Raw genomic sequence first — 21906 nt, forward strand, 5'->3', positions numbered from 1 at the left:
TTTGTAAAAAATGTTATATCTGCAAAATGTGCAGTAAAGCAGAGCTCAATAAAATGAGGTACGCTTGTACTGTAGTAGAGTTCTTAAAGTATTGGATGTGTTTTTATGTCGGGACAACATAGTATTTTACTAATTTTCTTTAAGAATAATTCTCATTTTCTAAAATAACTGAGTAACCATAACAACCCCTTGGACTTCTCATATCCTAATGAAGTTTCTGCTATATGTCACAATTTTGGTTTGTAATTTTTAATGGAAGATTATATAAAGAATAACTTAACTGATTTTAGAGATTCTCTAAAGTGGAATGTACTATATATATTAGATTGACTATTGCTAATCCTGATGATATATCAGCATCACTTTTGGAGCTTTTAAAACATATGGATTTCTTTGATGTCCTTTCAAAGATGTATAAATTTGGGATGAGGACGCCAGCATGAGCTTTAAATAACAGCTTTGTGATTATGAAATATAGTCAACATTGAGAATCAGTGCTAATAGATAAATTATAGAACAATTTCTTTTAAAAAATAGATTAAAAGAAAAAAGGGTTTTTTTTTTCTGGTTATAGTACAGTATTGCTAGACAGAAAATAATAACAATGAAATATCACTTTAAAAAAATCAGGTAGTTAACTTTCTAAATTTAGTATTTATAATAGTATTTTGTATTATAATAATAGTGTTTGTAACAGGCATTCTCAAAATGTCAACATTCTCAGACTACATTATCTTGAAAATTTGCTTTTTCCCCCTCTAGTATTTGCTTCCTGTGGCTGTTTTATCCTGATTGTATGATTTGAAAACTACTTGTCAGATCATATGAACAGAGAAGAAGGTCCAACTTGATTCTAATTTTATGGTTTATAATATTTAGTAAATAAAGCCTTAAGTCAAAGGGAAAGCCAGAAGAGAAAATGCCAAGAAATAGTTATGCTGTGTAAATGATAAGAAAATGGCAAACAAAACTATACTTTATCAATATCAAAGATATAATATGTTCCTTTTAAGCAAATGTAAATATAAATTAAAATAGGTAACAATAGGAGCATAAGAAGTATTGGGTTGGTGCAAAAGTAATTGCGGTTTTGCTTTGCTGATCTTTGACTTTTGATATTGGAATGCATTCTTAAATAAATGTGGTTATGTTATACATCATTTTAATGCACACTTCTCGCTTTGTTTTTTTGCCAATGACTTATTACTTGCTGTTTATATTTTAGACTATGGAAATGATGTTAGACAAAAAGCAAATTCGATCAGTTTCTTTTGTTTGAGTTCAAAATGGATCATAAAGCAGCAAAGACAACTCGCAGTATCAACACATTTGACCCAGGAACTGATAACGAACATGCAGTGCAGTGGTGCTTCAAGAAGTTTTGCCACAGAGATGAGAGCCTTGAAAATGGAGGAGCACAGTGGTCTGCCATTGGAAGGTGACAAGGACCAATTGAGAGGATCATCAAAGCTGATCCTTTTAAAACTACAGAAAGTTTTGCTGAAGAACTCAATGTTGACCATTCAGCATTTGAAGCAAATTGGAAAGGTGAAAAAACTTGATAGGTGGGTGCCTCATGAGCTGACTGCAAATCAAAAAAAAATCATTTCGAAGTGTCATCTTCTCATTTTGTGCAGCAACAGTGAACCATTTCTCATTGGATTGTGATGTGCAACAAAAAAGTGGATTTCAAATGACAATCAGTGGTGACCAGCTCAGTGGTTGAACCAAGAAGAAGCTGCAAAGCACATCCAAAAGCCAAACTTGCACCCAAAAAAGGTCATGGTCACTGTTTGGTGATCTGCTGCTGAATTTTGGTGATCTAGAGTTTTCTGAATCCTGGCAAACCCATTACATCTGAGAAGTATGCTCAGCAAATCGATCAGATGCACCAAAACCTGAACACACCTGCTGCCAGCATAGGTCAACAGAAAGGGCCCAATTCTTCTCCATGACAATGCCCGGCCACATGATGTACAACCAGCGTTTCAAAAGTTGAACGAATTGGTCTATGAAGTTTTGCCTCATCTGCCATACTCACCTGACCTCTCGCCAACTGACTACAACTTCTTCAAACACCTCTACGGCTTTTTGCAGGGAACATGCTTCCACAACCAGCAGGACCCAGAGAATGGTTTCCAAAAATTCGTCAAATCCTGAGGCCTGAATTTTTACTCTATAGAAATAAACTTCTCTTTGGCAAAAATGTGTTGACAGTAATGATTCCTATTTTGATTAATAAAGACGTGTTTGAGCCTAGTTACAATTATTTAAAATTCATGGTCCGAAACCACAATTACTTTTGTACCAACCTAATACAGCTGTGAGGATGGCAGATATACAGTAGCTTTTAAAAATTGAAAATGAGATTAAATATTATATATTTTTAGGTATTGATGTGGTTATGGATGCTGTATGTTTGTGGAGGGAGTCAAAATCCTTCAGGCTTTTAAAAATGTGAGCTGGTGCACTTTAAGTTAACTTAAGGCAGCATACATTTTAGTTGGGGGTTGCCTAATTTCTTTTTGGCTGTCTACCATCTTTTACATTACATATTATTAAATGATAAAGGCAATACAGCAGAAAATAGGCTACACTCAAAATTGCTGATATGTTGATTGGATTTCCTTTGAACAGCAAGGAAATGCTTTTATTTGGTGATAAGATCCCAAAATGTTGCATATATAAACTTTTCATATTTTTTATATTGAATTCTGTAATATAACATAGATCTTTTAGGTGTCAAAGATTCAAGCAAAGATTTAAAGTTTGGCTCTTGGGTGCAGAAAGACTGAGAATTTTTCAGGTCATGCCAGCTCAAAATCATCCTGGAATTAGGGTATACATATTTTGTGATAGATTTTATCTAAATGTAAATTGGATACAAAGCTGCAAGGAAGTTCTCACTACAGAATTTCATTTTTCATATAGGGCATTATTCTAACCTAATTTTTACAGCAAAGGTTGGAAGAAATAGTTTCTTGTACATTTGATATTCTTGACTGGAACATCTATTTTACATTGATTATTCTTATAAGGCTCCAGATATCCCTTTTAGTTCAGTGCTGTTTTGGTATATGCTATTAAAATATCAAAGATTTCTTCTGTCTCAAAACTAGTTTGACAGATTTTGCCTAGAAATGTGAATGAAACATTGTTATTACCAGCTGTGGGCAAAAAGGTTTAAGTGCCATTTGTCAAAAGTATAGTGACCTGGAATTTGGTACCTGAGTAACTATATGAATCATTGAAGTAGCTAATGAGTTGTATTTTTTAAATCAGTCTTTAGTAAGTGAATCAGTCAGAAAAAGTTTATTCTGACAAGTTTGAGGGTTGAATATTTTGTTATACAGATATACTTAATATTAGAGCAACTTTTCTTTCTACCTCATTTTCTCATTTAACGGAAAGAAATTAAAAATATTTGTGTCTGTTAAGTCAATAATTTTATTATATGTGATGCTGTCTGACTTTTGTTTTTGTTCCATTCAGTTGGAGCTTATGATCTCTACCTAAGGTAGAGGTGAAGAATAAATTTTAATATCCACTCCTCTTTTATTGACATTATATTATATCTTTTCACAAACTGTTACAATTTTCTGTCATGCATTTATTCCAGTAACTTAAAATATCTCTCTACCCAGGGAGACCTGGGTTCAATCCCTGGGTTGGGAAGATCCCCTGGAGAAGGGAAAGGCTACCCACTACAGTACTCTGGCCTGGAGAATTCCGTGGACTGTATAGTCCATGGGGTCGCAAAGAGTCGGACATGACTGAGTGACTTTCACTCTAGTCGGAGGCTTGTAGAGGTGGTGAAAGCACCACCAATCCATGTTGCTTTCTCTCCCTCACTCTGTGATAGCGTTAAGGTTCTTATTTTCTTATATTTGGTCTTATTTGCATTGATGAAAGGCAGATTTATTTTTATTTTAAGATAAATCAAGAGGCCACATGATTAGATATAAAAACCTTGTTTAATAATCACTGACTTAAATTTCAGATGAAATAGAACATTAGATATATCACTATTGCCCCTTGAGTCCTTTAGATTTATCTGTTGTTTTGAATTTACTTCTAACTCTAGAAAATTCTGTATACACTCACCCTAATATCTTGGAACATTTAAATGCCAGAGTAATCATTCAGGTTTTGGTATGGTTACAAACCAGAAGTTTTAAAACTAAATGGATTTAAAGAATACCAATTTCTCCTTTCATCATATTCTCCTAACCACTGTTCCACTGTATGCCAGAATTCTTTGACTTTTTATAATTACTGTAGTCTTTCCATCTTTACTTTAAAGCCAAGTCATAGTATTTTGCCTTCCATAATGATCCTTCCCGTTGTGCTCAATTATAGTGCAATAACTGAGAAAAAATAGAGGAAAGAATGACAGCATTAGAGCAGTAACAAGTTTGAAAGTGTTCTATATAATAAAATGCTCAGTGTGTACAAGTTTTATACCTTACAAAATTAACAGTGGTGACCTGATTGATGTCCCTTAGATTTTCTAGGAAACTGATGTTTGGTCAGGATCAGGGGTTTTCAAACATTTTTGAAGTCATTGATCTCTTTCTTTGAAGTAAATCTGGTATACAGTCTCTATCTTAAAATAAGATACGCTGTGTTCCAAGGGATAGGGTATGGGATAGGATGTGTCTAGTGGCTAGACACTGGAGACGGGAATGGCAACCCACTCCAGTATTCTCGCCTGGAGAATCCCGTGGACAGAGGAGACTGGTGGGCTGCAGTCCATGGGATCGCCAAGTTGGACAAGACTGAAGTGACTGAGCACACACGCACTCGCTGGTGGCTGCAGCCTCAGTTCAGCCACCTGCTCCTTCCTTTCCTTCAGTAACTTTGGAGACACAACCTCCTCTCCCCTGGTGTCCCTGGGAGTACAATGTGAAAGTCGCTGATAGTATTCTCAACTTTTTTTCAGTGATTAGCCATTTCAGAGGTTAAATACTTGGTGAGTTTCTGCCTATCCTAAATCCTCAAGCTTCGAAATCTCAAAATGAGTCCATACACAAAGGATGACCTAGGAGAGCTGGCAGCATTAGGCTTCACTGAGAGTTTCTGTTTTGTTTAATATAGATGTTGCTCAGATTATTTAAATTCAAAACCAGAAAACTGTTTAAAGTACATTTGTCTTAGAGTTAGTGATGTAATCTTTAGGACCTAAAGGCCCTAATTGGTGTATAGTTGAGATCAGAGTTGACTGGGGACCTTAAAGAAGAAACATTGTTTCTTTTGCAAACCCTACAAGTTATTTGTAAACTATTAGGTCAAAAGCTGCTAATCATTTAATGAATGACACTTGATTTGAAGTCTTAAAACATACAAGTGCACAGATATTTGGAGTAACAGGATAGCCATTCAGATAAGCATAGCTTACTGATACAGACTATACACTGTTCTAGATGTTATTTTACTTATGTTTCTGGTATGTTTCTCATTTAGTCCCCACAGTCATTTTATGCCCCTGTTATCACATTTAAAATTGATGAGAAAATTGAGTCTTGGTTAAGTAAGGAACATGCTGAAAATTATGGTGAACAGTAGACCCAGAGTTGGATTCTTAGTCTGTTTTTTCAGAGATCCATGGTACTTTTCTTCTGAGAAAATTATGGTCCATTGGGCTGACAGAGGTGAGAATGAAGTCAAAGGTCAGCACTAGGTAGTCATACTAGGATGTGGGTGCAAAAAGTTCATGGGAAGGCAAAATGGTGTGTTTATAATGCCTATGTTTACTTTACAAGCAAATTTAGGTATATCTAGGTTTCCCTTTCTCATCTTTTGCTTTGCTCTGCTTTTCAGTCATTAGCTGTTTCCAGCTTCTTACCCACATTAGTCTTAGATTACAGTCTTAAAATTCATTTTAGTCCTGTCATCCTTTTTTTCCTTTATTCTCCTTTTTCCTTCATTCTCCTTCCCCAGATTCTTCTCTGGTTTAAAGGAGGGAAGCCTGTTGCCTTTTTTTCTTTACTGTAATTATTATGCATTTGAGGGTTTGTTTGTTCTGATAAGCAGAATGACATTTCTCCCAAAACTGTCCCACTTCGCTATTCCAGAAAAATTTTTAATTCAGGGAAATTTTGCCTTGGAGAAAAAGTTTTTACCCTATATGTCTTTTAAAAAAAGGAAAAAAAGGACCTTAAATGTCTTGAAGTCTGTATCCAGTAAAATATTTAATGAATGCTATCCCAAATAAGTTTGAGAATACCTACGTATACCATTTCTTTCCATTCCATCCCCACTTGGAGGTAGCCAGTGAATGCTAGCATTTTAATGATTCTTAGAAGCATTTTCAGAAACTGTTCTGAAAAGCCATATTTCCTTGACCTTATATTTTTATGTAGATTAAATTGGGAAGGATATGAATAAATTATTATTTGGGATGCCTCCTTTGTTTTAAAATCCATTATAGAATTCCTTATAAAACTGTTAACTTAGAATTTTTAATCTGATGATATTTTTATTCCAACAGAAATAGAAGATTAGTTATCATTTAAGTCTGAGTTTGGTGATTATGACTATGAAACTAAAGTAATGAACTATGTATCCTAAATTGTTTGTATGTCAGTCTTTCTCCTAAGTAGATTGTTAGTTAGAGTGACTCTCTTTAATCTCTTAATTTATGATGTGAAAACATATGGGAAGTTTATTGGACATAATAAATTTTATTTATGAACTTAATGACAATTTGAAGTATTTTTGTATAGTTGATTCATTCAGTTACTTCTTGACGTAGGACATATAATCATGACACATAGACGGAGGGGACAAGCACATTTAGGGTTTGGAAATATACAGAATTGAATTTGATTTGAATCCTGGTTACCTTGAGTAAGTTATTTAATATTCATATATTTATAAGGTAATATTAAATAACTGTGCTAGGCATGAAGGTGGGAGGAGGTGGTGGGGAGAAGGTGTAACTTCTGTCTTTAAAGAATTCAGAGATCAGTAGCATTCACTTAAACCTCTCTGAATTTATGTTGTTGGCAAAATGGCAGTGAGAGAACTTAAAATTCCCCAGATAATACCTCGAGGAACCAAAGAGGTTCAATATGAGTTAGGTTGATATTGAGCATCTATATAAACCTCAAGATGTTATACCTCAGGGTATTATCTGTCATTGTATTTTGTCATTCGTACTATTTAATCATAGAACTACCCACAAGAGACATCAAAATGTGGGATGGTAAGTCCCTTCCTTGTTGGAGGACTGTGTTGCCTTTAGAGAATTATTTTAAGTTGCCTTGATGTTTCATTCATTCAGATCTTCTTTGTTCTGGCATCAGATATATTTGCCAGGCTTCTAGAATTTGAGGGCCCTGTGCCATTGCCTTGGGCACATTTGGTTTTAATTTTTCACTAAACACAACATTCTGTCAGAGCCCACAAAAATTGTTGTTTTAGCCTGATGAAAGTACTTCCTATCAGTTAAAAGAACAAACCTGTAATTTCAGAACAAGCCATCATGTAGTACAGAGCTCTGCAAACCTTTTTTTTTTTAAAGGGGGCAGATATTTTAGGCTTCATGAGCCATACAGTTTCTCACAGAACTACTCAACTCTGCCGTTGTGGTGTGAAGGGAGTTATAGACAGTACATAAATGAATGAGTGTGACTGTGTTCCAATAAAACCAAATTTATGAACACTGAAATTTGAATTTCTTACAATTTTCATATAAAATAGTCTTGTTTTGTTTTTATATTTTTCAGTCATTAAAAAATGTAAGAATTATACTTAGATAATGGGCCTTGCGAAAAACAGGTGGCTAGCCAGATTTGGCCAGCTGACTGTTAGTTTGCAGACGCCTGATTTAGGGTATAATCTATGAATTTGCTGATATTGTTGCTGGGTAATAATTTTCAAGCATTTAGGTGAATGGTCCTTTTTAGTAGAGATTATATATGTTAGGGTTTATGTTCTGCTCTTTCTTTCTTGCCCAAGTTTATAGAATATATGTTATATATATATATATATAAATATACTTTTATAGAATATATGTTAATAGTAGAAAACTAATGGGAAAAACAAATAGTGGTTCGTTGTTACTGTGTGGAGGTTTTTTAAGAATTTGAAGGGCATCTTTTAAGGCTGATTACCCTCAGATTTCTCATCCACCTCAAGTCACATTCTATAAATTTCAAGTAATACATACAAGGCCTTCTACATTTCGAATTTTTAAAATTTATACAATAGCTATGGAAATTTATCTTTTAAAGAAATTGTATGTAAGTAATTAGACATTGACATTGCATGAACGCTATTTAGCAAAATTTCTTACTTAGAAAATAAAAATGACATTTATAGTGATTATAAAATTTTATTTGTTGAAACTATAAAACTCTGTTAACTTGCTTTCTGTAGACACCAGAGAAGAAACAATCAGAATCATCCAGAGGAAGAAAAAGAAAAGCAGAAAACCAGAATGAAAGTAGTCAGGGTAAGTGAAGCAAAATCTTCCTTCATACCCAAAGAGGTATTTGCAGTTAATTATTATGGTTTTTAATTAATTCATAATTTGTTTTAAAGTTTTCTATTTTTGTGATTTATGTACATACTGTGTAATATCTGCATTAATAATGGCTTAAATATACTTTGTGTAAAAAATATTATGAAATTGGAGTCTTTTTGTACCACAGGTAGTTTGCTTATGGTTACTATTTTTAGCTTTTTAACATTTCCTTTATTTTTTTGAGAATTAGAAAGTGTCATGTCCAAACCTGATATGCATTACCTTTATCACCTTTCTCTGTTCTCTCTTTATATGAAATATAGTGTTGAAATGAATTTTTGTTTTTGGATAAGAATATTATATCTTGCTTTGAAACAAATACCTAAGTTTACTCATCCCTTTTATTAAAAAAAAAAAGACTATATAAAAATGATTGAGGTACTTCATTAAAACATCATCTTTTTCTTTCCATACCTTTTCTTCATCCTTTTTTGCTTTCTTTCCGTATCCTTTCTTCATCTTTTCTTCTACATTTTATATTATAAACTAATAGGGAAATTACTTTCACTAGACTGCAAAACTTCTTATAATGGATAAGATAGTATTATCATTTAATTTGGTTTCTCAAGATTAAATACAATAAATTGGACTCTTGAATCATATGTAATGATGATTTTATGCATCTATTATGTGTTTTGAAGCCATTTTTAGCTACAAAGTCTAGAGCTATGAACCCATGGCTTACTAGTATTTACATGTGGCACTGGCATCAAGAAATATATTTGCAGCAGCTGTCTTTGTGGAAAGGGGAAGTTGAGTCACTCTAGCGCCTTTCTCTAAGTTTGTGCTATTTTGTATTTCAGTCTGGCCTGAGGTCCTTTTTGATCTTAGTGTAGTTTCCTCAAGTTGTGGTTAGTGAACTTGCATTTATTTAGTTATATTAGTTACGATAGTTTTAACATTAAATTTTAAAGCTCACTTAAAAGCAGGTCCCAATATAGTGTGGGACTTCTGGGTTGGTTGAGCCAACTATGTCTTTAGGAAGCCACATCTTTTTCTCTGTGATCTGCCATCCACAGAATTGTCTGCTTTTTTCTTTTATGTTTTTAGGACTGTGACCATTTTTAATTGTATCTCCTCATTTCATCTTCCACACTTGTATTTGCTTTAGAGAGAGGCTGGTTTTCTATGTGCTTTTCTTTTTTTCCCTCTTTTTGACGTAGGCTTATTTAAGTTCATAGCAAACCTTTCCTGTCATCGTCTTGGTCAGAATTGGGTTGTGTGTCCATTCCAAAACCAATTATGTCCATGAGAGGTATTATTGCCCTTAAAATCAGGCCCGTCTCTGAAATTGAAAATGTGGTAACATTCCTCTTAGAAATATAGGCCTTGTGCAGAAAGCATGATACCTGAGCAAAATTGGATTTCTGATTAGAAGGAGGAGAGATAGGGAACTTGGAATGGAGGCCAGGTAGGAAACAGCCTTGGAAGAAAAGCTATGACCAACCTAGACAGCATAATAAAAAGCAGAGGCATTGCTTTACAGACAAAGGTCCGTCTCGTCAAAGCTATGGATGTGAGAGTTGGACTATAAAGAAAGCTGAGCTTCGAAGACTTGATGCTCTTGAACTATGGTGTTAGAGAAGACTCTTGAGAGTCCCTTGGACAGCAAGGGTATCCAACCAGTCCATCCTAAAGGAGATCAGTCCTGAATACTCATTGGAAGGACTGAAGCTGAAGCTGAAACTCCAGTACTTTGGCCGCCTGTTGTGAAGAACTGACTCATCGGAAAAGACCCTGATGCCAGGAAAGATCGAAGGCAGGAGAAGAAGGGGACGACAGGATGAGATGGTTGGATGGCGTCACCGACTCGATGGACATGAGTTTGAGCAAGCTGAGGGAGTTGGTGATGGACAGGGAAGCCTGGCATGCTGCAGTCCATGGGGTGGCAAAGAGTTGGATACCACTGAGCAACTGAACTGAAATTATATGTTCTATGCAGGGGGTGGAATGTTAACAGAATAAAATTTGAATTCAATCAGGGAAAAAGAACTGGGGAAATAGTCTCTGGTAGGCAATCAAAAAACATCTGTCTTCATTAAAAGATGGTACCACTTCAGAATCTGCAGGGAAGTTGTTATAGGCAGAAGGGAAATTCCTTTGGTATAAAACCTTACAGTCCTCTCTGACCTCTGAATAAACCTGTACAAAACTATTGTTGAAAATATCTAGGTTGTATTACTTCTTAGTTTTTTTGGTTTTTGTTTTAAATTCCCCCTACCTTGTTCCAGGAAGGAATCTGAGGTTGTTGAACTTGTAAATGTATTGTTCGTTCATCTCAGTAATGCCTGGCACATAGTAACCACTCAAGAAATGTTTGTTGAATAAAATAAGTGAATGAATGTATATGTCAGTATTGAATCGATAAATGTTTGTATTATCCAATGCTTTTGACTTTTCTTTTGTAACTTGAAGAAATTATGTATTCAGTGTAATTCCAATGAAGGATGGGTAACTCCCATCCAAACTGCCGTATTTCTTAGCAGCTTCTCAGCTTAGTATTTATAAAATTGATGAAAAGTTCATTTTATTTGCTTTTTGTTTTTTTTTAAAGTCCATTTTGGAGCAAAACTTTCAATTAAAGAACTGTGATCTGTAATAACTTTCACCACTCTATCAAAGTAGCCATGTAAGCACAATATTTAAAATCTAGTTTATTTTTGAAAAAAATCCTATTAATTTGAAAATACTTTTTAGAAAATCCAAACATTTTACAAAATAGTGTTCATATTAAAGCATGTTATTGTCAGTTTGTTATGGTTTGTGTTGACTGAGCTTTTTTTATTATTTATAGATATAAACTGGTTTGTCAGTTATACAGCTGCCACTTGTCTTTTTTAATTGATATATTTTTCACTGATACACTTTCAGGAAATTAGTAGCCATTAAGCAATATCAATAACATTTTGAAAGCAGGCAGTCTTTTAATATGATATATTTTTCTGATTTTCCCATAGTTGAGACTTTTAAAATTGACATGTATCTATTGGGATATCATTTGATTTTTGGAATTGTGAAGTTGGCATCTGACCCTCTGAGGAATCTTAGTATTCTTTTAACGCCCATCACCACCCAACTGAAATATCATATTCTTAACATTATTTTTGTGTGTATTAAGGGAATTAAGTTTGGCACATTCTCTTTCTCATGTAATATGTGATAGATAGTCACAACTGACTTTAAATCTGTAAAATTTTTTACTTTTATATTTTAGGAAAAAGTATTGGGGGACGTGGCCACAAAATTAGCGACTATTTTGAAGTAAGTTCATTGAGAAATATCTTCAGTTCTTAATATAATTCTGCTATAGGCTGAAATAATTTGTTTGAAGCACCAAGTCTGCTTTTGATGATCTGCTTGATTAAAGCAGAACATAAGTATTATGTGATGTCCTGTCTTTCTAGGAACATTGATGTTTACTTTTACTTTGGTATGGCACATCATAATTTAAAAGGACTTTCTCCCGTATTTTCTTGTAATAGGTCAGGAGACGGTCGAAGCAGGTATTAGTATTCCTGTTTTAGGTGAGGAACCTGAGAACCAGAGATGTTAAAGTAGCCTTGTTGTTTAGTCATGCAGCTGTATCTGACTCTTTTGTGACCCCGTGGACTGTAGCTCGCCAGGGCCCTCTGTCCATGGGATTTCCGAGGCAAGAATACTGGATTGGGGTGCCATCTCCTTCTCCAGGGGATCTTCCTGACCCAGGGATTAAACTTGAGTCTCCTGCACTGGCAGGCGTATTCTTTACCACTGAGCCACCTGGGAAGCCACATAAAGTATCCTATCCAAAGGCAAATTTTAAATGGAAGAGCCTCTCGAATTCTTTGTACTGTCAGTCAAGACTTTATTGTACCAAAGCAACAGCTGAGGCCTGTGGATGGAGATTAAATGATGATAGAGATGTGAATCTAAAGAGTCCCTGAAAATAATAAACAGTGGTAAATTTAAATTTTTACCCATCTGGAGTGTTTCTTTGCTTCTACACAGAAACACTTTTGCCTACCATTATATTATAAAGTATTAATGTGATTACTAAAATAATCTAATCAATCAGATGAAAAAATATTTATATTTACTTGAGAGAGAGCAGAATTTGCTGATTGGGAGAAGGGCTGTATTTTTTATATGTATATATGTATATATATAAATTCTGGGTTGGGAAGATCCCCTGCAGAAGGACATAGCAACCCACTCTAGTGTTCTTGCCTGGGGAATCCCATGGACAGAAGAGCTTGGTGGGCTCTTCTCCATGGGGTGGCACTGAGTTGGACATGACTAAGTGACTAACACAGTCACTCTCTTTCACTCATATATATATATATGTGTGTGTGTGTGTATACATATATCCTCCATTGTTTTTCTTTCTTGAGTTTACAGAGTCTAAGTTAAAACTGTTGCAGACTATAAGATACACCTAAAGCTCTTTAGATGCTGTCAGTCCCTTAGTGTTAATATCATTAAAAATCTTTGCCAAAGGTGGGGTCTGTTCAAATAAACACATCTCAAGTGTCTTGAATGCCTGCTATGTGCTGAGCATTGTGCTAGGCACTATAGATAAAAAATTTAGACTAAGTTTTTAGTTGTAGTAAGTTGTTGAGTGAACACACTAGGAAGTCTCCTTTTCTGCTGTTCATACCTAATACCCAGAGATGAAGCCATTAGCAGCAAATTGTTTTTGCCTTCCATTCTTGATTCAGAAACATGAGACTTGAGAAAGCTATGAAACAGATCAGGTGGCTTCTCTTCAAACGCAGTTAAGTCATTCACTGTAATGCATGTAAGAAAGAATCTATTTTATTAGACTTTGTGCTGTTAAGAAGGGACTTGGTCCAGTAGTTCTTTTATAGTGCTATGAACATTTGTATACTTAACAGATCTTGGGAATGACAGTTCTGTTTTAAGATAGTTGATTAACATCTACACATCTACATGTAAAGAGATTAAAGTTTCTTGGGATTAGAGATCCTGCTGCCTTCACAAGAATAAGGGAACTGCTAAAATTTGAAGGAAAAATAAGACATGTTCTTTGCTTTGGGGGAATTTGTTTTTGAGTCTGCCACAAAAATAATAAGATATGTTTAAATTAATTTGTAATGCCATGTCTAAAACAGCATCTTTCTAAGCTTTTGTTTTATATTATATATATATATATATATATATAGTGGTGTTTCCTTTTACCCTCAGTACCAAGGTGGAAATGGCTCAAGTCCAGTAAGAGGCATACCTCCTGCAATCCGTTCGCCTCAGAATTCACATTCCACTCCTTCTTCATCTGTAAGTTTTTACATATGTAGTTTTTATGTCTCAGAGGTTATGTGTACTGAATGAATAATTTTTATAATTTGTCTTTATTGAGGCCTTTTATATATTGTGCTTAGTCTGACTCTTTGCGACCCCATGGATTGTAGCCTGCCAGGCTCCTCTGTCCATGGGGATTCTCCAAGCAACAATACTGGAGTGAGTTGCCATGGCCTCCTCCAGGGCATCTTCCCAACTCGGGGATCAAATATAAATATTAGCATTTATCTTTTTAAAAAAGTCTTTTCATTCTATTGAGGTGAGTTGAATTCTTTTCAATGATTTGATACTGTTAGAACTTTATTTCTGAAAGTGAGATTCTTAAGTTAAAGATTTTCTGAGTTAATTATTTCCAAGAAGTAATGTTTCTATAAAAGAATGATGGGACTGGGAATTCCTTGGCAATCCAGTGGTTAGGTCTCAGCACTTTTCACTGCCAGGGTCCGAGTTTGATCCTTGGTCAGGGATTTTATCAGTTAAATTTCTTAACCACTAAAATGGTAGCATAATTCCTTTCTGGGAATCCTTGAGAAGAGAGTAGGCAGCCGTCAGCTTTGGATAATGTAGTTTAGGGTAAGAAAAAGACCTTGGACCTAAAAATTCACTTAAAACTTTTTAGTTTGTTTCTAACGTTTTTAAGACCCAGTTCTTTTATATGCATTGCTCTACATATTGGATTTTGTCTACTGTTTTTTTACTTTTATTATGTGAAAGTTCTTTATAATCAGAATAACAGTGTTGGCTTTCAGTAATTTAAAGATGAATTAAGAATTTTTAAAAACTAGAGTATGTCATTTATTCAAGTACATTGTTTTAACTTCCAGTGTTGCTTTCTAGTCCTGTCTGGAGATAAATACTTTTTAATGTCTTACTCATTTTGTACCTTGGAGAACATCATATTGCCATATACCAAGTAAAGTATAAAACTCAAAAATAGCTTGGAATTGTAGTGATAGCGTTGGTACATGATATAATTGACTGTTTTCAGTGAATGTATTTTAAAACTAGTGACTAGTTAAACCATGCAACTTATCAGTAAATTGATTTTATACTACACATGGGCATGCATTAGGGCTTCCCTGATGACTCAAGTGGTAAATAATCCACCTGAAGTGCAGGAGACTGGTTTTGACCCCTGGGTTGGGAAGATCCCCTGGAGAAGGAATGGCCACCCTCTCCAATATTTTTGCCTGGAGAATTCCATGGATAGAGGAACCTGGCAAGCTAGAGTCCATGGGGTCATGCAGAGTCAGACACGACTGAGCAGCTGACATAACAGCAACAACATGGGCATGCATTGTTGTCCCTAGTGCTAAAAGAATTCTATTGATATATTAAAGTCTTTCAGTTTTACTTTTTGAACCATCATAAGCTGTTTTTGATAATTTTGTTTTAAAATGATGTATTTGGGCTTGTTATATTTAACAGATTGAAAGCATTCAATTTTCTTTTATGGCACCAGATTGTAAACTCCTTGAGGGCAAGGCATATATATATAAAGTTTATACATGTGACCGTTTTTGGATGAGTGTCTGAGACCAAGGCGCATACCTGTCTATATCTATCTTGTCTGTCTGTCTGTCTATCTATCAATCAAATGGCTGGTTGTCTGTTTTACTGGGCTTTGTAAGAGGGAGTTACTCAATGAACCCTTATTAAATAAATAGTGATAAAAAGTTTTAAAAATTCAGTTATGTTTTGAGTTATTATCCTAATAAACACTTAAGAAATATTTCGTTGTTGTTAAGCAGAAATCTATTTTTAATTCTTTTTAAAAATTTTACTCATTTTTTAATTGAAGGATAATTGCTTTACAGAATTTTGTTGTTTTCTGGCAAACATCAAGAAGAATCTTGCTATTGTATTATTTTTGCTAATGTAAAGTTTAATATTTTGTTAAGGTTCGACCGAACAGCCCTTCTCCTACTGCGTTAGCTTTTGGGGACCACCCTATTGTACAGCCAAAGCAGTTATCCTTTAAAATTACTCAGGTAAATAGTAATTGAGATTTCTTTGTATGACTTATAAAAACCAGTGACCAGTTTGTGCACACAACTGAGATGTCTTCTCTTTTAGACATAATCATAAAATAAAATTCAGTATCAAGAAAGCTAATTACTGAATAACAACAAAAAAACAATTTGTAGAGGGTGAGAAATTGAAACCCAGTTTACTGTCAGTCTGTCCTTTGTTACACTGGTTAAATATATATTTTAAGCAAATTAAATAACCGAAACAACCATAACATGTCAGTTCTGTTTACTAATTCTTTTTGAACTTAACATCCAAGTACATATAATTGAAACCTTCTCGAAGGTGTTATATTTGTTATAAGTGGATATTAAAGCAGTTTGTTTTACATGTCTATATTTTTGTGTATCATATATGCTACACAATTAAAAATTATTTGAAAATCAGACATCTTTTGGAATTATTTTGTTTTATGAATTTTGAGTACTGGAGTTTTCATTTTAACTTTATATACATGTGACAGTTTTTGGATGAGTGTCTGAAACCAAGGATTGAAAAAGTAGATCTTCTTGCTTGCCACCTGAATTGTGCAGTTTATTGCCATTACACATTTTCTGTCAGGTCATGTCCAGACTCTTGTGAATGCATCAAAACTTCTTTCTTTGGATAATCTTTAGACCAGGATTTACAAGTACATTGCTTTGAGTCAGTGAACAGCTTGTGAATATTTTTGCCCTGTTCAAAAATCAGCTAGAGTTGATATCATATAACAGTGATTTTACTGAATTTTAATGAAGAACATATCAATATTCTAAAAATTTAAATGATTAACCTTTGAAATTTTTCTTTTCAAGTCTGTGTAGCACTTACATTTCTGAAGATAATAAAACTTAAAACTACACTGAGACCTTTTGGGATACCCTTTACATACACAAACTCCAATGCTTCTATGATTTTTAGAATCAGAATTAAATCTAACTTTATGTTTACATGCAGTAATATATATAATGGAATAATAAAATAGCTTTCTTTTATTTAGACTGATCTTACGATGCTGAAATTAGCAGCATTAGAAAGTAATAAAAACCAGGACCTGGAAAAGAAGGAAGGTCGTATAGATGACTTGCTCAGGGTAAGTAAGAAGTCGTCATTGCCAATTATTTGGCAATAGTAAAACAGTTGAGAAAATACTTAACATTTTTAAAAATCTCTATTATTGGGAGAAATTAAGTCTTTTAGTGTTAAGGACCTAATTGAAAATATCAACCATTTAAAGAAAAAGCTTTTATTAGCTCTTTAAATGTGAACTGAAAAGCAGTTGGAGAAATAGAAATTTATAAAATTTTATTTTTACTTGATCGGCTATCCTAAGACAGATAATCCATTTCATGGTGGTTTTAATGTTAATTGATTTTGTTATAACCCTGACTGCCATGTGACACTATATTAGATGTGAAGTAACTACTGCAGTTTTGTGAGATTTTTAATGGAAACTTCATAAAGAGACACATCAAAAAGTATGCCTAATATGTGAGTAAGAGATGAAGTAGTGGTTCTCACCCACTGCTGCTCATTTGAATCACTGGATGGAAAATATGGGAGGTACTTTATAAAAGTAACAATGCTTATACTCTACCCTGAGGAATTCTGATTATATTGGTGTGACGTAGGGCTTGGACATTGGTAATTTTAAAAGCTCCTACATGGTCCAGAGGCTAAGACTCCATGCTCCCAATGAAGGGGGCCCAGGTTTGATCCCTGGTCAGGGACCTAGATCACACATGCTGTACCTAGGATCCAGCTCAACCAAATAAATAAATTAAGGGGGAAAAATAAAAACCGTCTCCAAATGATTGTAATTTAGCTAACAGAACTGTTGGTATAGAAACTCAATGAAACCATCATCTGTGATCATACCATAATTACCAATACTGCTAAAACATCTAGTGTGCCTCTCCCGTTCCCATCCTACTCACTCTCTTACATCCCTTTACCATTGACCACTGTTGTAAATTTTGTATCTATTTCTTATGCCTTTGTATTTTTTCTTAGCTGTGTTATATATATCTTAAACATTCTTAAAAACATATTATTTCACTGTTTTTGAACTTTAAATTACAAACTTAGACTGTATGCCCTGCTTGTTTTCACTAAACATTAAATGTGGGATTGTCATGTTCATTTCACTGCTGTATAGTAAGGCGTAAATGAATATACTGTAATTTATCTTTCCTATTCTTGTTGGACATTTTATTTCTACTTTTTGCTAGTATGAACAGTTCTGCTAAGACACATTCTTGTACATGTCTTCTGCGGCACACATGGAGAATTTCTCTGTGGTATATGCTTAGAGAGACATAGCTAGAGTATAGGGCATACATAGCTTAAACTCTACTCTATAAAAGCAAATTTTTCCCAAGGTGGTTGGATCAGTTTACATTCCACTGACTATAAGCAGGGAATAATCTTATTGCTCATTATCCTTGCCAAGGCTTATTAGAATCATATTTAATTTGGGGGTTCAGTTTAACGGATATAACAAGGTATTAGTTATTATGCATTCATTTTTTGAATATCTTGTAAAATATTTATTAACCGTTTGTATTTTTTCTGTGAAGTAAATGATCATTTCTTTTGCTCATTTTTCTTAATGAGTTGCTGTCTTTTTTAAAATTGGTATCAGTTTTTTTGTCGGCCATATATATTGATTTTTCTCCCAGTGTGTCAATTGTCTTTTTATTTCTTTGCACTATCTTTTGATTAGATCATTTAAAATTTATATGATTACCTGTTTCTTTTTTTATGGGTTTCCCTGGTGTCTCAGATGGTAAAAAATCTGCCCACAATGCAGGAGACCTGGATTTAATCCCTGGGTTGGGAAGATCCTCTGGAGAAGGACGTGACAACCCACTCCAGTGTTCTTGCGTGGAGAATCCCATGGACAGAGGAGCCTGACAGGCTACTGTCTGTGGGGTTGCAAAGAGTCAGACATGGCTGAGCGAGCTCTTGATTTATAGTTTGTACCAAATTATTATCAAAGGTATACCAAAATAATTCATTGTTTTTGTCCCTAAGACCATAAAGATGTTCATCTATATCTTCTTTAAAAAATTTTATAGTCTGCTTTTTCAGTACCAGTTATAAATCTCACTGGAATTCACTTTGGGGTATGATGTGAAGTAAGGTTTCATTTTAATTTTTTTCTATATAGAGAACCAGTTATCTAGACCATGTAATTAAGTCCACTCTTTACTGCCAGCTCCATCATACAATCTTATTTTCATGTACAAATACATGTACTTTAGTGTTCTGTGTTAAGTACCATGTTCTCTTTGTGTATTCCTATACTGGTACCGCAGCATCTTTTTATCATTTAGCTGTTGTCTTTGGTTCTAAGTAACAGAGAACATAAACAACAGGCCTTTAAGTAAGATACAGTATTACTTTTTGAGAGAGAACAGAACGGCAGGGGGCGTTCCAAGTCAGAGCTTGTGGGTGCAGTGTCTCCTGTCCACTGAGTTACTTGCCCCACACTAAATCCAGTTAGGTGTGGGGGTTGGTCCTTCCATAGCAGGCCCAGAAGGAACTGGTGCTGAGATAACCCATGGAACACAGTGCCCCTCACTGACATATCTGAGATAGGTTTTTCTTGTGTCTGCAAACTGCTCACCTCTGAGGGGGCGAGGGATCGAGTGTTTCCCTGACCCCCAAGCTAGTGATGGAGGCTGGGCAGGACACTGCAGTTGTGGCCCCTGGTGCCACTCTGACCATTCATCCCAGATGTGACTGAGGAGGGCCTGGAGGCTGTTCATCTATCTAGACAGCAATGTCTACACATGTGCAATTGGGCTATTACCACCCTGGACAAAGCCTAAGAGGCCATAGGCTTTTGAATGGAAGATGGTAAGTTTTGTGAAAATGCAATTTTATTGGTCCTGCTTTATTTCCAGCCAGCCAGAGCTTTGCTGGCAAGTAGAGATTACTGAGCTATGCAGGCCATAGGCATTTGGACAGGTTTCCATGAACAACAGTACTTTAAATGAAATACAATATTATTTTTTAAGAGAAGAACAGAAGGAGGTAGCCCAGGTGTCGTATGGAATCTTGTCTCCTTCAGTTTTTCTGCTCCCTCCCCTTAGTAAATGGCCTTCATCTTGAAGATGATATCAAGGTACAAAATATTTATCAGAGTCACAGTTATGGTATCTGTGTTCTTAAGCATAACTGTGACTCTGATAAATATTTTGTACCTTGATATAATCTGTGTTCTTAAGCACAGAGAAGGCAATGGCACCCCACTCCAGTACTCTTGCCTGGGAAACCCCATGGACAGAGGAGCCTGGTAGGCTGCAGCCCATGGGGTCTCGAAGAGTCGGACACGACTGAGCGACTTCACTTTCACTTTTCACTTTCATGCACTGGAGGAGGAAATGGCAACCCACTCCAGTATTCTTGCCTGGAGAATCCCAGGGATGGAGGAGCCTGGTGGGCCACCGTCTGTGGGGTCGCACAGAGTCGGACACGACTGACGCGACTTAGCAGCAGCAGTTCTTAAGCAAAAGAGGAAGGAAATTAAAAATACAACAGTTTTCTGCATAGTGTTCTTGAGTATTCTATTGAACAACTCCTGCTTACATTTCACTGACCGTCATTAGCTGCAAGGAGGTGGGAAATGCACTCCTTTAGCTAAACACATACCAATTCAGAGTAAGATTTTGGTTTTGCATTAAATCTTAATATGTGGTTGAACAAATATCATCTCCTTTTTGGCTATTTTTGGCCCTTTGCAGTCTTAGAGAAGTGTTAGATTTTCAAGTCACACACACACCATTTGTCGGGGTTCTGTTTAACTCGCACCTAATGATAAGGGTCTGATGCTAAATTTCATACATGTTCCTCTGAAGCTATTTTATTTTACCCTTTTCCTTGGAAAACAGCTTTTTGTTAGATACATACTTTTAGATTGGCAGCTGTATTTTTCTGCCAGCATTTTTGATTTATTATACTGCTCTCTTTTGGCTTATACCGTGATTGGCATAGACCTATGGTTTTCAAAGAATGATCCCCAGACCAGAAGCATCAACCTTACTAGCAGACTTTATTAAGTTTCAGACCCTACTCCAGAGCTACTTATTCAGAAACTGGGAATGGATTCCGGTAATCTGTGTTCCAGCAAGCTCTCCAGGTTACTCCCTGGTGACTGTACTAGACTAATCAGGCTCATCTTCTGAACTTAGAAAGAGAGACTGAGCATATGACTGCCTACAGAGTTAACAAAATTTGTATTCGTGTGGCCGAGAAAGATGGTGAGAACAGTTAGCTATTGGATAGGCATCTGCAGTGTTACCCACATGTTGAATGGAGATGTCTTATTACAAAAGATGGAGAACTGACATTCATTTTTAAGTGTTAGACACTTTGTATTTCATTTATTTCAAATGAGAGAGAAGGATGTTGCTCTGTTTTAGAAATAAGATAAAAGAGCAGACCTTTAAGACAACTTTAGAAATAAGGTTCAGATAATTTATTTAACTTAGCCCAGATTATATACCCTAGAGTGTAGATTTGAACCTATGGAGTATGAATACATATTCCATGTACTTTTCACTGTACAACTAAGCAGCATGTAATAGTGTTGTTATTCTCATGGTAAGTAGGTGTTTTAACTTTTTTTTTTAGTATCACATTCAAAAACTTAAGATTAATATTAATCCTCTTTATGAAATTTTTCAAAATGTATAAATATTCTTAAATGTCTCATATACACAAATTCTAGACCTTTTTCATTGTCTATTTATATTGTAGGCTAATTGTGATCTCAGACGGCAGATAGATGAGCAACAAAAGCTACTTGAAAAATACAAAGAGCGATTAAATAAGTGCATATCAATGAGCAAGAAACTGCTTATTGAAAAGGTAGGTTCCCTGGCAGTCCAGTGATTAAGACTTCACCTTCCAGTGTAGGAGTGTGGGTTCGATCCCTGGTTGGGAAGCTGAGATCCTCACATAGCCCCCATGCCTCCTGGTCAAAAACCCCAAACATAAAACAGAAACAGTATTGTAACAAATTCAGTAAAGGCTTAAAAAAAGTCCACATCAAAAAAAAA

The 21906-nt window shown here is 35.1% G+C and overlaps 1 protein-coding gene across 2 annotated transcripts in view; it reads left to right on the forward strand.

The window, feature by feature from the left end:
• The window catches only part of TLK1 (tousled like kinase 1), a 179858-nt gene that overhangs the window by 106048 nt on the left and 51904 nt on the right, over positions 1 to 21906 (forward strand). For both annotated transcript variants that reach the window (XM_081577836.1, XM_081577835.1), the window contains 6 exons: positions 8383 to 8458; positions 11745 to 11791; positions 13715 to 13804; positions 15730 to 15819; positions 16839 to 16931; positions 21605 to 21715. In XM_081577836.1, coding sequence (XP_081433962.1) covers positions 16851 to 16931; positions 21605 to 21715 — 192 coding nt within the window. In that variant the 5' untranslated portion in view covers positions 8383 to 8458; positions 11745 to 11791; positions 13715 to 13804; positions 15730 to 15819; positions 16839 to 16850. The remainder of the gene's footprint in view (positions 1 to 8382; positions 8459 to 11744; positions 11792 to 13714; positions 13805 to 15729; positions 15820 to 16838; positions 16932 to 21604; positions 21716 to 21906) is intronic.

Source organism: Giraffa tippelskirchi, chromosome 3 (assembly GCF_054371585.1).
Source record: "Giraffa tippelskirchi isolate mGirTip1 chromosome 3, T2T-mGirTip1v1.2.pri, whole genome shotgun sequence".
Lineage (NCBI taxonomy): Eukaryota > Metazoa > Chordata > Mammalia > Artiodactyla > Giraffidae > Giraffa > Giraffa tippelskirchi.